Consider the following 16,859-nt stretch of genomic DNA (forward strand, 5'->3'; position numbering starts at 1 on the left):
TATATCATATGGTCCGGCTGATCATTTTTCCAAAGGCTCTGATCACATGCGTACCTATTTATAAAACAAAGGTCCTGCTCCACTGTCTTGTGATATAAGAGGTTGTTGACAACATCTAAATTCGGAGGTGAAATAGGTACAATTTTGTCCTGCACACACCAGATACATGTTGGATTTTCACAGATGGACATACTGTATAGTGATACAGAATTTGTTATGGTGTTTTAGCTTTTGTTATTTTTAGCATTGGACAATTGTGTTAGCAATGCATAGGTCACAAATTTTATTTCCCATGGAGCACAAATAGCTACTGATGCTAAAAATGTATAGACTGAATGCACTGTAAGTCATTTTGGATAAAAGTGTCTGCTAAATGCGTAAATGTGTTTTGTCTTCTCCCATAATTGTTTTTCCTCATACTCTCCTAGCAGCAACTGGATATTTTCTAAATGACAGAGAGAAAGCATGTGTTTATTTTTAGATCCTTAAAGCACCCTTCACAGCCCACTTTGACATGGGAAGGAGTTTAACACCTGCTAAAAAAACTCCTTTACTTCAAGCTTTGATCAAAGCTGTCAGATGCTTTTGGACCAAAACTCAGCCATTGTGAACAGCACACTACAACTTGTCAATATGCAACCTTAAATGAAAGCTAATCCTCTCTCATTCCTGGTTTAAGTGCTTATTTACACAGACAATGTGCTACAAAATATTTTCTCGTGTCTTTTTTGTTTACCTGTGTGCAACCAAATGCAACACTTTACATTTTCCTACAACGTATGGCCTTCATGGAAATTAGCTGTCAATGTGAGGCTAAGTTTTTCCTTGGTTACTACCAGAACTCCCATTCAAAAAATAAAATAAAAATGGCAAAAAAAGAACTCTTTGATCTAAAAGTCCCCTCACTATTTGCCGGTATCAAATAAATATAAACTAGTAAAATAAACTAATGATACACTGGAGAAATTATACATTTTATGTCTGCAGACAACATAATTGGGTGTTAAATAGCAGTGTTGACATGAACCGAACATTATATAAAAATAAAATAATTAAAATTGAAATATTTAAACCTAACCCACCACATGAAATTGCATTTCAGCTAAAAATCATCAACACCAGTTTACCTCGTATAACAAATTACAAAATACAAATGACAAATAAATGTTAAAAGCATTAATAGGCCTACGTATAAGAAAATAATGTATGTGATATGATGTAATGTTTTGTTAAACAACGTAGCCAATGGCAAACTTCCATTAACTATTAAATTTCCTTCAATTATATATTTATAATACAAGAATTAAAACTTCCTAGATTTGTTTCAGATGCAAAAGTCAATTTTACAACAAAAGAATTATCAATGAACTCCATAAAATCGATGATAATGATTACATCACACCGTTTGATCGATTAACCTGCCAGTTTGATTGACATCTAATCTCCTCTCCAGCGCGACACATTGTCATCCAAATACATGCGGCTGCTCGCCCCCGTGGCGCCTCGTGAACGCGCCAGCCACATAGCGTAGTATCGAGCGCAAGCACGGCACCGTTTAACTCTTTTGTATCAAACTCACACAGCGGCGACTGATGCCAGACACATGATTTGACCTTCAGCCACCCAGAGGGGTTTATCTCCAATTCAGACGCACTCAACGCAACACATCGGACACGTATCGGAGCATTTTAACGCGCATTGTTGTTTTTGATAAACATTTTTATTTGTTAGCAAGAGCCACGTCCTTCATTTTCTGTCCTCGGCGGCTTGAAAAAACCTAACATATTGAGTGGTTTCACCCAGGAATGGATACTGGAGTTGTCACTGAAAAGAAAAGGTAGGGTTAAACCCATTGTTTTAGTATCTCTGTCTATTAAAGTGGTGTGTTGAGCGATATTTGTTGTGTTTAGTCTAGCACAGAGGCCGAAAGTCTTCATCCCCCTCTCAGATTGAACGCGTCGCCATTTTGTGCCGGATGGCTAACTTAACAACTGAGTGGAAGTTTACAAACCGCATGAATGCATAAAAATATACAATTTGTGTTAAAATCCGATTTAAATGTGGTTATGTGTGGTGTAATGAGTAATATTGGTTGTTTTGGGATGTATTTGTGAAATTTTGAGTTTGTCACTCGGTGTCTGTAAGCTAACACTGTAGCCTCATGCATATTACACTAACTTACGTCTCGTGATTTCTTGCGTTCTTTGGCGTTAATATGTAAACATAAGACCACTGACATTTTTAGAGCCCAATATACTATATAAACAACTAGATTGTTGTATATGTCAGATTATTTATAGTTTTTTATCATTTTGTACCATTTATGACACATTTGGGTGTTAATACATAAAACACGTTAAGAAAGAATGAAATGGTGATTTGTTACATTTTAGCATATCTAAACGATTGATTGTATTGATGACATGCACATATATGCACTTTTCTGCTATGTTAATTCAGTGGTCATCCTACTGCATGTCTGTTACAAATGTAGTTTAAAATGCATAATCTTTGGTTTTTATGAGACATTTTTATAAATATTTCTGTTCTTGGTACAGCTGGGAGATTCTGATTTAATTTATTAGTATAAATGATGTTGTCTATAAGATGAAAGATCCATTGAATAGTCATTTGATAGACCCCCTTCTTGACCCCCAGACCACTTGACCCTACAGGTGACACCTAACCTGTTGCTCTGGTTTGACATGTGTGTCCCACATATTTATGTAAAATGGTCTGGAATCAGTGGATTTTTCCTTTAGAGTGATTTTATATTTTTATAGATGTGTCCGCTCTGATAAAGTGGATAAAAACTTGAAAAAGATCAGGTGGAAATGGTGGTATTAATATGCCTGGAAAATATTACTTGATTTTTCTCTTTGTGGGACTGTGAGTGAATTTACAGCATGTAAATGACATTTTAGGATGTGGACTTTATTGTGTAGTTTTAACAATGCTGTGTGATTCCCTATATCCATATGATCTATATTTTTTGTGTCATGCTTTTGTCTGACATAGTTGTTTTGGCAGGCATTCAAATACAAGACGCTACATGTTTTTTAGATATTGGGCTGCCTTCATCTATTCTCAAATCTTAATCACCTACCCAGCATTGACGTCAGGACAACTTCCTGCCCGGTCTTGTGGCAAGCCTGTTGCAAGACTGCTTTCAGTTAAATGTGGATGTTTGGCCTTCTTGCTTTATTTTCCCTTTCTGGAGTGTTTTTAAGCTTGGGGTCAAAGGGATGTCTTGATTCTGTCATTGTATCTCACCAGTGACTTGAATGTGATCCATTTGTGTGAGACTTGAATGTGATCCATGTAAATCCAATTAGGTTGGACACACCGCTGGGAATCATGTTGTAAGGCAAACCACTACACTGTGGATCTGTTCCAATGTTGTTTGTTGATCATTGTTTAACAAACTCTTTTAAGGAGATCTGTAGGGCCTTAATTTCTAATCCTTTGTGGTATTTCCCCATGTGTATGTTAGGGCTGTGCAAAATTATCGATACAGCTAACTATCGTGACAAATTTTTCCATGATAGTGTGTCTATATTTCAATCTCTACTATTGATATATTGCTGTAGTTGTCGCTGTCCAGTTGTCTGTTATATACGGCCATTCGGCCAATGTCTCAGAAGTGAGAAAATGGCAAAAAATGTAAAAACACCTGCAGCTTTCAAAGCCGACCTGTGGTAGCACTGTGGCTTAAAAACAGTGTAAAAAAATTCAGCTCTCTTTTTTTACAATTTTTATAAAAAAAGAAAAAGTATTGCAATGTATCGCAACATGCAACGCATTGTACCGTGATATGTATCGTATCATGTGGCCCTTGCCAATACCCAGCCCTAGTTATAACTTATAAGTTTGGTTAAAAGTATTTTTTTGTTTTTAGCCTTCCTGAATAAATGATTCCAAATAGGCAGTTACGTTAAAGTCAGGTGCGCCTTGTAATTCAGTATGAATTAATTTTGACATCTACAGCCGTTTGACTCCGCCATATGCTGCTTCTGAATTTATGTAATTCAATGGATTCTGTAATGTGGAATGACGAGTATGCAAACTTCACGCTAGTTGGCTTGTTCGGATAATTTAACCTTTTCAACCTTCCCGGTAAGTTCTGTATGCTATGGTTTATCGTTTAAATAACTGATAATATTTAACGTACAGACATCTATTCAGCCTGCTGTTCTGTCTGCTAGTGTTTAGTTGAATAACTTGTCTTTCCATAATAAATGTCTGTTCTTCGGCTTGGATTTTGTGAAATATTTCTAAATAAACGCAACGTAAAGTCCACTGTGACATATATATGTTATTTCGGCTTAATGACACGTTTTCGAATGATGCTGCGTTTTCGAATGATGCTGCTTATACTCCGGTGCGGCTTGTAGTCCGGAAAGTACGGTATGAGAGATTTTTTTTATTGAATTCACACTCATTTTTCGATCTTTAAAATGACCATAGTCAGTCAGTATTAAATATATTAAGGTTATATTTTCACAATGTTCTTAACATTGGATAGTATGATTTTATGCAGAAAACAGTAAATCACAAAAACATGACATTTGTCACATTTAACAGATCTAGTATAAAACATTACAATTTATATTTGACCTATTTAAAAATGAAACCTCTTGTCATTATGATCTGACACATTTGCTTTGCAAATCTTTAAAGCACAGTACAAGTCTTTCTGTGTTTCCCCTTTCACTTTTCTTTGAAATGAATGTATGATGCTGCCTTGTACTCTCTTTACAGTCATAAACCATCTCAAAAACCTTATCTTTTCTAAAGGCCCCCTTTGTTAAACTCAAAGCACCCAATAATTTAGACATACATGACTGAGCCCTGCACCTATGTAGCTTACGTCAGTGCATCGTGTACCACGCACAGACACAAATAGGTTAAGTGCGTATGTGTGAACATCACTTCTGGAAAGGAGCCTTCCTGTCTTTCTGATGAACAATTTCCTGCTTTATTTGGAGCACACTTTGATTGGAAGCACGGCTGCACTTTGGAAACCGTATGTGTGAAGATGCTGTTTTTTCCTGCCAGGACAGAGGGTCGTCTTCCTTCTTTTGTTTTGTGTGGCTTTGTCGTTAGACACAATGTTGCCACCGTATTGTTTTAGCTGCTTTGTCCTTGAAGCTCTTGAATAGAGAAAAGGCTAATCAAGATCAACCCCTTTGGTCATTTTATGCATATATTGGCCTCAGTGGTTTAAAGTTATCTTGTGGTAAATAAAATAGCGTATTTTTAGCATCTATAAATATTATACCATGGGGCTGTTGCATCCTTTATTCTGATGATCCATCATATGTCTTAAAATGCCACCAGAGCAATGTCTGTGTTAAACGTGGTATATTAAGCGGATAAAATAACACCTTGGGTGAATAATTCTATAGCCCTTCATCAATTATTCCTTACATATAATAGCAACCCGCTAAATAACTAAAACTATCGCCTCTAGCCTGTGTCTTCTTAAAATGTAAAGTTTTATTAGAAATTTTAGAATATCGAAATAGTTGCCAAAAGTAAGAGATTGTTTTGCTAGTTTGTCGTAAGAAATTGCATCACCGCAATGTAACACTCCATTGCAGCATTTCTTTCTTTGTTTTTTGATTAAACTATATAAAATCACAGCTGATTTACCAGAAACAGTTATTATTTCATGTTTACCACACTTTTGTGTTGTATTGCATTGTTATTTTTATATCAGTAATTGTAGGCTACATTGCTTTGACATTGTTTCATGTTTTAAGCTTTGTGACTTCCATTGAAGTGTTTGTTGGTCAGCAGAATTAGTATTGCAACAGATATGCAGTTGTGGGTTTTTTTTATTTCTCGAGAAAGTGTCTTCATTTTATTGGATGAAGACCGGGTGTTTACAGTACCTTTCTTGACATCTTTTGGTTAATTGTTAAACCACATTAGTTCATTTGCAAATGTGTTTATGGACAGATAGGCAGACATTTTATACATTTTTCTTTACATATTTTATTAATCCCCTGTTGGGAAAAAATGATTTGAATCACGTTGTAGGTTGTTGCTGAAGTCTTTATTTGTGCAGCGATGAACTTGACTGAAACGTTTCAATCTAGGGGAGGATGTGTGTCTGGATATCTGACTGAATAGTCAGAGGTCCCTAGGGTAATTGTTCTTTAGAAACCCTGAGATGGAAAGTTTTTTGCAAGAAAGCTTTTAATAGTGACTTTAAAAGGCAATGGGAAGTAGGGCAGTTAATAGCGGAAGTAGGACAGTAAAAATGCATGCTTTCATCGATTTGCATATGCCAAGGGCTGTGACGGTTGTTATGATCACCACATCACCACGGAGGTAAATTTCAACCCATGCTTGTGTGCATGTCACAAACTATGAAAAATTAAAAGTACAATCTCGCCCAGTCTTCTAGTTCGTGTGAACGCAAACGGTCAGTAGACTCAATCTGCACACGCGCATGCACGTGTAGTTGTGTATGCGCCCACTAACACACATTCTATAAACACTGTGGTGAAATGGTGCCTTACCATTGCGGTGGTAAAATTCTGTCACCATCAAAGCCCTAAAAAATGGTTCTGCATTTTAACTAGAGATGTCCCAATCCCACTTTTTCATTTCCGATCCTGATACCAGAATTCCGAATATCAGCCGATACCAATATAGGTACGTTTGATCAATCAAGTATGCTACATATTTTTGTTCTTAATTGCTTAAAACTGTCATAGTAAAAAAGCTTTAGTGTGATGGTTATTATGGGAATTATGCGCTTGACGGGAGTTTTATGCACATTCCGGGTGCAGGATTGATGTGCCTAAATCATCCTGTAAACTAGGCTTATGGGCTTCCTGGGCGCAGAATTGATGCTCTTGAATCATCCTCTCATGGGAATCCTCGCACCTCAATGAAAAGTTTAAAACTGTTAAAACACAAAGAGAAAATTGCATTTTGTGCTCAGCACAAAGTGAGTTGCATCCATCCAACGGCTTACTAAAGAGCTCGTTATAGTTGTGCGTAGGTCCTACGGCATAGGTTCCACGTCGGTTTTCATTTATACTTTTGTGTCGTCGTCCGCGTCGACGTGCAAACACGCGCAGACCGCTGGTAGGCAGTAACCACGCGTGTAACCACAGTAGCAGCGCAAACGTCAAAGAAGAAGAAGCTTAGCAAGTTAACCCACAAACGAAGAAGAAACTGCAACTTGTTGTGTATAATTTGAGAAGACCAGCAATGATGGAATTAAATAAAGAGCGACTTTTGATGCAGTTTGAGTTAAATCACTTTTCAACTTGACTCATCTTTGTTTTCACCATCACAAACGGAAATACCTATGACGCAGTTTTTTTTACCTGACGGGAGGGGTTCCGGTGGACCAATCACAGCGCTTGCGGTCCGCGTAGATGTGACGCGCTGTTAAAATTTTTGCGAGGTGCGTGTCAGGCTACGCAGAGCTACGCCATAGCTACGGCGTAGAACTTACGCACAACTATAAATCAGGCTTTAGGCTTTATAAAATTTGATCTTTAAAATAGCCTATAGTTATCGTGTGTGTGTTTCTTTGATCTTAAATATCTTTAAATGTGTGTTATATACTTTGAATATAGTGCATAAAACGTTTATGGTGATTTTATAAAACGTTGTCCTTTTAATAGCTTGTCAGTACATATCGGAATTGGATCGGTCACTTATAACTTATAAAACGCTGTTTTTGGATCAGTGGATTGCTTTCTTGTTTTATTTATTAACTTTAACATTGTCTGCATTTGAAAACATAATAAAGCGAACTGCTGATCTGTTGTTTTGGTATTTGCAGTATATTTATAGCTTGTATGTAGTATATTTATATTTATAGTGTCTAAAAGTATGTTCTTTTAATATGCCAAAAGGTTTATGAGAGGAATTCTGAACAACTGTTTGATACCCCGACATTTACTACACTTGGATAAGCTCCAAAAGTTGTCACGTTATCTGTCCTGGCTGCCTCCCACACACACACACACACAGTCATGTGGCACACCCCATTTACCAGCCAGTTATAGTGAGACGTTCTTACCAGCCTCTTAGTGGTAGCTAATGACATTGCGAGCCTTGATGCCATGCAGATATTTTAATCTTGACCTTGCTGTAGACCAGTGGTTCCCAACCTTTTTTGCCCTAAGTACCCTCACAGCCCTATCAGTAAGGCTCAAGTACCCCTTCATCGAAACTAAACCTAAGTTGTGTTTTAAAGACAAATAATTAGTAATATTTATTAATTTTAAACATTAAAGTAAAAAGCACTGACTGATGAAGCATTATTTCAACAAACCACTATCATTTCGATCAGTGTTTACATTTTATTAGCTCATTTGCATTTTAAAAGACACACCCAAAAACGGCACATTTTGGTCAGCCCTACAAAATGGCAATTTTGACATTCTATAATTAATTATCTATAGGTTGTTTTGAGATAAAACTTCACATATGGACTCTGGGAACGCCAAAGACTTATTTTACAAATTAAAAAGTTTCATCATATGACCCCTTTAAGGGCCAGATTTACTAACAGCTTGCGCAAACCATCATTTTGGCGTTAAATAACGACTGAACTTACTAAAGACACGCAGTAGATATTTAGCTCTGAAATGGTGTTATTTTTGCTACCTTATTGCATTTGCATTTGTGGAAGTTTTCCTTTTAGAAGCAACATTAATGCGAGAAGAGTATTAAATTTTGCCAGAGAAACATACTTTAAAAAAATATATATATAGTTTGCCAAGCCATGCTATGTTTAATTTGCTGGAGAAAAGAGGAGGAGAAGTCACGAGAAGTCGTCAAATCAGGTATTCTAAAACTTCTTTTACCCTTCATCTTTCGTCCTCCGGTTCTTTCTTTCACTTAGCTGGAATTTCACAATCCGCATTTTCATTGCGATGTCCTGCCGAGGTCTCTTATTTGCGCCCCTGTACTAATTTGCGCTGCTCTAGATTGCAATGGTCATTATAGAAATGTGCTTATGTCATTATTGTGCCTGTGTATTTTATTTGCGCCTTTGTAGTAAATCACATGCAAATTATCCACTCCGGCGCTTATTTGGAATTGAGCTCTCACATCCTTTTTAGTAAATGCCCTAAATTTACTAAAATCTCAATTTAAGTTACTGATAATTAAAGTGTGCAAATAAGTTAAATTATTCAGTTCAAATATAAAGAGAAACAAAATGTGTTAAGAAATTCTCTATAAATACAAAAGACATCATACGGGACAATATATGTTAGCCAAAAACAATGCAAAAGTTTTTTTGCATAATTTGAAAATGTAATGGCAGCGGGAATGAATATTATAGCATTATTTGAACATTATTTATAGTTAATAAACTTTGTGTCTTTAGAAACAATTCAGGTTCATTGAAAATAGTCAGATCTTTCTTGAGTTGGACATCGCTATTGCGTTTTGGATCATGCAGCGCATTTACTCTTGACGGCTAATTATATTAATGATAAGATTAAAATAACAAAGTTGTCTTTTTTACAATGCTTTCCTCACAAAAATCAACCTTACGTAAATGACTGGACAAAAACGAAAGATATTTTTATTAAAAGTAAATGAGATCAAAGCAAAATGTAAATATTTTCGCGTACCCCCTGGAAACTCTTCACGTACCCCCTGGGGTACGCGTACCCCCGGTTGGGAATCACTGCTGTAGACTGCACAGCACACAATGCCTTTTAAACTAATGCCACAATCTTCATTCTTATCTTTCCAGGGTGAGCTCGGAGCGCAGGAAGGAGAAGTCTAGGGATGCGGCCCGATGTCGCAGGGGAAAGGAGTCAGAGGTGTTCTACGAGCTAGCGCACGAACTCCCCCTGCCACACAATGTCACCACCCACCTGGACAAAGCCTCCATCATGAGGCTTACCATCAGCTATCTGCGCATGAGGAAGCTGTTCAGCTCTGGTCAGTTTCCAGTCATTGGTATTCAAATCATACTGATTATTTGCTAGATATGCAAAGTTCAATATGTCACAAACAAAAAGCCACCAGAACCTGAGCTCTCACCAGTGATTAGGTAAACACTGAGCCTTGCAAATCAAGCCAGAATGTGGTGACAACCGCACATATTTTGAGGTTACGTTATGTCACGTCATGGCATTTAGCAGTGTAGTGACCTTTAAAACCACAAATGTGGCATTGTGGGTGAAAACAGTGATGATTACGTTGTTCTCTTCTCACCATATCCAGCTGTGAAGTCCCCTAGAGTACTTGCTGTGTTTTGGAAAAGACACAATTTACCTTTCTGCCCTTGTTGATTGGAGCGTTTATGGATGTTGGTTGTCTGTGCAGATGATGAGACTAATAAGGAGAACGAGAAGGAGAGTCAGCTCAACCCGTTTTACTTAAAGGCCCTGGAGGGTTTCCTCATGGTCCTCTCTGACGATGGAGATATGGTTTATCTCTCTGAGAACGTCAGCAAGAGCATGGGCCTCACACAGGTAAGCCAAGCAATAATGCTTGCATTATTTTTAAATAAAAATGCCTTTGATTGATGTGTCTAATGGCCTTGTTTGGTTTTTTTGTATTTCAGTTCGATCTGACCGGTCACAGCATCTTTGACTTTTCACACCCATGTGACCAGGAGGAGTTGAGAGAGGTGCTGGTCCACCGAACTGGTGAGTTGGCTACTGTTTTTCCCATTATTACAGCAGATAATACAAAGGCGATTTTATATCATTGAGATTTTCTCTCGTTTTTAGGATCCAAAAAATCCAAGGAGCAAAACACGGAGCGAAGCTTCTTCCTCCGAATGAAGTGTACGCTCACAAGCAGAGGACGCACTGTCAATGTCAAGTCTGCTACATGGAAGGTGAGACAGAGCTTGAATACGTAAGCAGTTTGCTGTGAGTCATTCAGCTTTCGTCATGTGGCGAACTCAGGACGGTCAGTGAATAAACTGGATTATTATGAGAATGGAGCAGAGCACCTAATGAAACAGGCACGTTTTTGTGTCCAAGTTGTGTCACTAATCCAGCGCTCGTGGATAAATTCCCATCTGCCACATCCCTCCTGTCCGCATAGCATCTATAGATGTAAAAGCAGATGGGATATTTTATGGCTTTACTAAAGAATGAACAGATATGCTTTGGTAGGTAATAGAAGTACAAGAGCTAATGCATCACAGAATGAATATGATTCTTAACCAACATCTCTCTTGCTCCAGGTTCTCCACTGCACAGGACACATCCGCGTGCAGGAGCACAGCGACACTTCCGGTGAATGTGGCTTTAAAGAACCTCCTCTGACCTACCTTGTGCTCATCTGTGAACCCATTCCTCATCCCTCAAACATTGAGGTTCTGCTGGACAGCAAGACTTTCCTCAGCCGCCACACTCTGGACATGAAGTTCTCATATTGTGATGAGAGGTTAGTAAGGACACATGATACCCTTTTACTAACAACAGACATGTTCTCAATAATTTTTAGACAAAAAATGATAGCAGAAATTAAATATATAAAAAATTAATTATTATTTGACATCCTTAAAATACTCTCATGCTTTTTTTCTGTTAATATTATTTGTCAGATAAAAAAGGAGAGGTCCCGCACACTATCCACTTGCAAAAATAGAAAAGATTTATTACAAAGTTTCGATCTTTCGATCTTCTTCAGGCATCAAAACATCTATATAGATGAATAGATGTTTTGATGCCTGAAGAAGATCGAAAGATCGAAACGTTGTAATAAATCTTTTCTATTTTTGCAAGTGGATAGTGTGCGGGACCTCTCCTTTTTTATCAGTCTATATTTGGACTTTCGAGTCCTTTTTTTCCTACGCACCTATCGCACACAGGTGTGCGACGTTTATGTGATTGAATATTATTTGTCAGAAATTGTCCATTTCTTTATATATTTGGGGTTTCCTTTATAGGAATATATACCTGAAATGAATTCTTTGTTTTGTTAAACAATAAAAGCAATGCTGCAGAACTGGTCTACCACACCAAAGTTTAAATGGCTTGTTTTATCATTACAAATGTTACATCAGCACCACCTTTTGGTAGAAACCAGAAGTGCCCTTCCAGTTTCAATCTTGTCATTCGACTGATCAGCCTCTATATCCCGTGAAGACTTCAGGATTTGTCAACTGGTAGTTGTTGTGCACGTAGCTAAACTCAATCACTCTATTTTTCTTCTGCAGGATCACAGAGCTGATGGGATATGAGCCGGATGATCTGCTCAACAGGTCTGTGTATGAGTACTATCATGCACTGGATTCAGACCACCTCACCAAGACACATCACAACTGTGAGTATTCGCTCATAGATTGTGCATATGCTTTATATACAGAATGTACTGAAAGTTTCACTTTAAGCTTGTTTTGGTCAAATTATCATTATGCAGAACCGCCACAAAGAAATCTAGTTATTCAGAATGCTTCTGAATTCTCATTCAAGATGATTTATTTGAACCCGGTGCTATTTGTGCCTTCCCAGTGTTTGCAAAAGGCCAGGCTACCACAGGCCAGTACCGCATGCTGGCTAAAAAAGGCGGTTATGTGTGGGTGGAGACTCAGGCCACCGTCATCTACAGCCCTAAGAATAACCAACCACAGTGCATTGTGTGTGTCAACTATGTTCTCAGGTACAGATCTCAGGCGTGGACCTTTGGGATGAATGTGACCATTGTACAATTTGTTTATAAATAGAAATATTCCCATAGAATTGTGACCATAAATCCAACTTTTTGTTTTTTCTAGTGGCATTGTGGAAGGGGATGTTGTCCTGTCCCTGCAGCAGACCAAGACAGAGGATGTGGAAAAAGAGAGCAAAGAAGTGGAACATTTAGCGTCTGAGGTGAATGTGCTCACACTTTTTAAGTCTGAGGATGACAAGAGCTCAATGAAGGGCTCTCAACCATACGATGAGCTGAAAGAGGATCCTGAGGCCCTCACCCTATTGGCACCTGCCGCAGGAGACACCATCATCGCTCTGGACTTCAGCAACTCCGGTTCGAACTTATCCACACACTACACTATGAGAAATGCTTGATGGTGGATAGTTATAATATTGAAGTGATTATGCTTTGCTTGCATGCTTTTGCTTGCAAATTAAATGCTTAGGGTTACAGTCTATAATAATAAACTGTATTTAACTCTCTTTAGACTCTGACATGCAATTGCTCAAGGAGGTGCCGCTCTACAATGATGTCATGCTGCCCTCCAGCAGCGAGAAGCTGCCTCTGAGTCTATCTCCTCTGACCCCAACTGAGCCCACACCAGCTCTAAGTAAACTGGAGACTGAAGCAGAGGACTTTACTTACCGCGTGACCACCAACTCCACCAACACACCCACCACATCTGGGCTCTGCTCCTCTGGGGTAAGAAACGTTACTTAAAAGGATAGGTCAGCCAAAAATTATATTAAACCCATGATTTACTCACCCCCAAGCTGTCCGAGTTGCATATGTCCATCGTTTTTCAGACAAACACATTTTCGGATATTTTAGAAAATGTTTTAGATCTTTCAGTTGATTAAATGTAATGTTACTGGGTCCACGACCTTCAAGTCCAAAAAAGTGCGTCCATCCTTCACAAAATAAATCCAAACGGCTCCAGGATGATAAACAAAGGTCTTCTGAGGGTAATCCGCGCAGTGTTGTTGTAGAAATATCCATATTTAAAACTTTATTAACGTAAATAACTACCTTCCGGTAGCGCCGCCATCTTAGTCGCGTCCGCATTCAGGATGAGAGCTTACGCAGCCTACGGAGGCTACGCTGCTGCTGCTCTGTGCCCCCCCTCCGAATTTGTCATACGTCACTAAGAAAAGTGCGTACACTACGCTAATACTCTCTCCTGAATACAGAGGAGTCTAAGATGGCGGCGCTACCGGAAGGTATTTATTTACGTTAATAAAGTTTTAAATATGGATATTTCTACAACAACACCGCGCGGATTACCCTCAGAAGACCTTTGTTTATCATCCTGGAGCCGTTTGAATTTATTTTGTGAAGGATGGACGCACATTTTTTGGACTTGAAGGTCGTGGACCCCGTAACATTACATTTAATCAACTAAAAAGATCTAAAACATTTTCTAAAATATTCGAAAATGTGATTGTCTGAAAAACGATGGACATATGCAACTTGGACAGCTTGGGGGTGAGTAAATCATGGGTTTAATATCATTTTTGGCAGAACTATCCCTTTAATGCTACTTTTCTATGGTTGGTGGGGTCCTAAGTAGAAGACTGTAGGAGCATGCATATTTTTCCATTATTAATAGTTCATTTTTAAATCTTTTTCAGCCCAATAGCCCTATAGATTACTGCTTCCAAGTGGACTCCGACATCAGTTCTGAATTTAAACTGGATCTGGTAGAGAAACTATTTGCTATCGATACAGAGGCAAAGACCCCATTTAGCAACCAGGTAATCCTTTATCAGTACCTGCGTGTGCTTGTTCATGCATTGTTGCGGTGCTATAAACTTTCTTTTTTATTTTGAAATCTAGGACATGGAAGATCTTGACTTGGAGATGCTTGCTCCATACATCCCAATGGATGATGACTTCCAACTGCGTATCCCCTCTCCTCTGGATCCGACCCCCTCCGGCCTTCACTCAGTGTTGGCCATGAACTCTTTGTTCCAACCTTTGCCCACACCTGGATCTCCAGCGTCTGCCTCCAGCAGTCCAGCAAAGCAGGAGGCATCGTCACGGGCCCCTTCACCCCTGCATCTACTGCAGGAGGTGTGCAGTGCCCCCGTCTCACCCTTCAGCGGTAGTCGTGACGCTTCCCCGGCACGTTCTTCCACCCCACAGCTGAACAACAGGTATAGCTTTTTTCTGCTGTCACCATCTACCATGTACTTCATCTCAGTTAGTGCAAGTGTCGGATATTTACACACATGCATATTTTGTTTCTCCAATTTCCTAGAATGCCTGTGGGTGACAAAGAGCTGTCTCCAAAGATGTTGGCTATTCAGAACACCCAACGAAAGAGGAAGCTGGAAGAGGTGACGTCGCTTTCCGAAGCTGTTGGACTGGTTAGTCTCATATTATATTCGATTTTGTGTGAAAACTTGTGTTTAAAGGGATAATATCCACAATGTAACAATCTTCTTACAATATCTTTCAGGGTGCTTTGCTTCAGAGTGTGGACAGTGCCATTGAGCCTGGTAAGAGGGCAAAGGTTGTTGAGGTTAAAGGATCAGGTGTGCTTGGAGGAAATAAAACCATTCTCATACTGCCCTCTGGTGAGTAAAGAAACCATTGTCACCGCTGTGTATTTTAACTTTATTTTCAATATATTAAAATTGATCTCTGTAACTTTAAGTAACATGCTCATTTCTTTTACTGTCTGATATTGCAGAAATGGCCAGTCGTCTTTTGTCCAGCTCTTATGAGAGCAGCCGCGGGTTGCCTCAGCTAACACGCTATGACTGTGAGGTCAACGCTCCTGTCCAGGACCGTCATCATCTGCTGCAGGGAGAGGATCTCCTGCGTGCTCTGGACCAAGTTAATTGAGCTCGTCTGTATTTAGAAATTCCAGACACTGCATCCCCTTCTCTGCCCTTTGACCTTGATCCCTTAAATCTTCCCGTCTTCATTATCTCTTTATTCCACACACCGCCCCGTTTGATAATATTCTCTATAAACCCAAGTGTTTTAAAAAAATATGTACTACCTGCACCTTCTATTGATTTAACTGGGCTTCTTTCCCATCAGTGATGTGAAGAGTCCAAAGAACATGACCGTGTTTAGACGGCGGTCTCTCCCTTGCCAGTAAAGACAGTGGAGTGTAATATACTGAAGGAGGCTTATTGTGAAATGTGTACCGGATGGCATAACATAAAATATGTAAATTTGCATACCTGTATGATCCCTCACACGCCCTCCGGATTCCCGAATTCCTCCTTAAAAAAAACAAACTGTTGTGTGCTATTGATCCCCCCCCTTAAGCTGTGTGTATTGTAGCTTCAGTCGCACAATATTCTATTTTCTTAAGACGAATACCAGCAGTCCATGCAATATATGATACCATTTTTACAAATATGTACTTTTATTGAAAGTTTGAACAATTTTTTTCCTTTTGTCATTTCTCATCTCCGTGTTTTGTAACGGTTACATGAGCTCGGTGCTTAAATGCAATTGGGTTTTCGTGAGTTCGTGTTGCTTTTCATTGCAGTAGGACATGTTTGCTTGCTTGCATCACTTTCAGTTTCCTCTTGAACAGCACAACTGGATTATAAGAGCCATTAAAAGTAATGATCGAGAATGTGTGCAAAAAGGGAATTCAAAATCATTTGGTATTTTGTGGTGTTCTCATAATGGTTTTTATCTCAAAGAGCGTAAACCAGATTTATAGTTTAATTATGCAATAGATTTTTATATTTTTAGTGGTCATGTCTATCTGTTTGGTTATCTACATAGTAGATGCTTGGTAATTCATGCTTGTGAGAAGTTTAGCTAGCAAGTCAATTTTCTGGTTTATGAACTGTTTTAGATGATGCAAAGCTGATGTATCATTCATCCAAGTTTTACAAGTATTTATAATGGCATTAGAACACGAAAGTTTAGTTTAAATAAAACCAAATTTTTTTCACTTTTAGACAAAAGTCAACTTTCACTCATATTGACGTTGTCCTGCAAATTTATGAGCTTTTTTTCCTTGTTTATTAATAGAAAGACATTTTATTTTATTGATATGTTAATCTTCTATTCATTCATCTCTGCAGTCTCCAGTATTCACCTTTATTCTCTTAACACTAAATGTATTGTTTATTGCATAATCAGTAAAAAAACAATTGTGGACCAGATTTTTGTGATTTTTTTATTATTACACATCTTTGATAAAGATATTTTGATGCAAAAAAAAAAAAATG

At 38.4% G+C, this 16,859-nt stretch overlaps 1 protein-coding gene across 1 annotated transcript; it reads left to right on the forward strand.

Moving 5' to 3' along the window:
- The first annotated feature begins 1,526 nt into the window (after nucleotides 1–1,526).
- On the forward strand, nucleotides 1,527–16,793 carry hif1ab (hypoxia inducible factor 1 subunit alpha b). Its single transcript, XM_065257203.1, has 15 exons — nucleotides 1,527–1,837; nucleotides 9,746–9,936; nucleotides 10,324–10,472; nucleotides 10,565–10,649; nucleotides 10,734–10,843; nucleotides 11,198–11,400; nucleotides 12,176–12,282; nucleotides 12,471–12,618; nucleotides 12,734–12,984; nucleotides 13,139–13,353; nucleotides 14,283–14,405; nucleotides 14,488–14,807; nucleotides 14,912–15,020; nucleotides 15,113–15,230; nucleotides 15,347–16,793. Exons 1-15 carry the CDS (start codon nucleotides 1,806–1,808, stop codon nucleotides 15,499–15,501), a joined length of 2,316 nt encoding a protein of 771 aa, XP_065113275.1. The 5' UTR covers nucleotides 1,527–1,805; the 3' UTR covers nucleotides 15,502–16,793.
- The last annotated feature ends 66 nt before the right edge of the window (nucleotides 16,794–16,859 follow it).

The sequence above is a fragment of the Paramisgurnus dabryanus genome, chromosome 12 (genome assembly GCF_030506205.2).
Source record: "Paramisgurnus dabryanus chromosome 12, PD_genome_1.1, whole genome shotgun sequence".
NCBI classification, from domain to species: Eukaryota; Metazoa; Chordata; class Actinopteri; order Cypriniformes; family Cobitidae; genus Paramisgurnus; species Paramisgurnus dabryanus.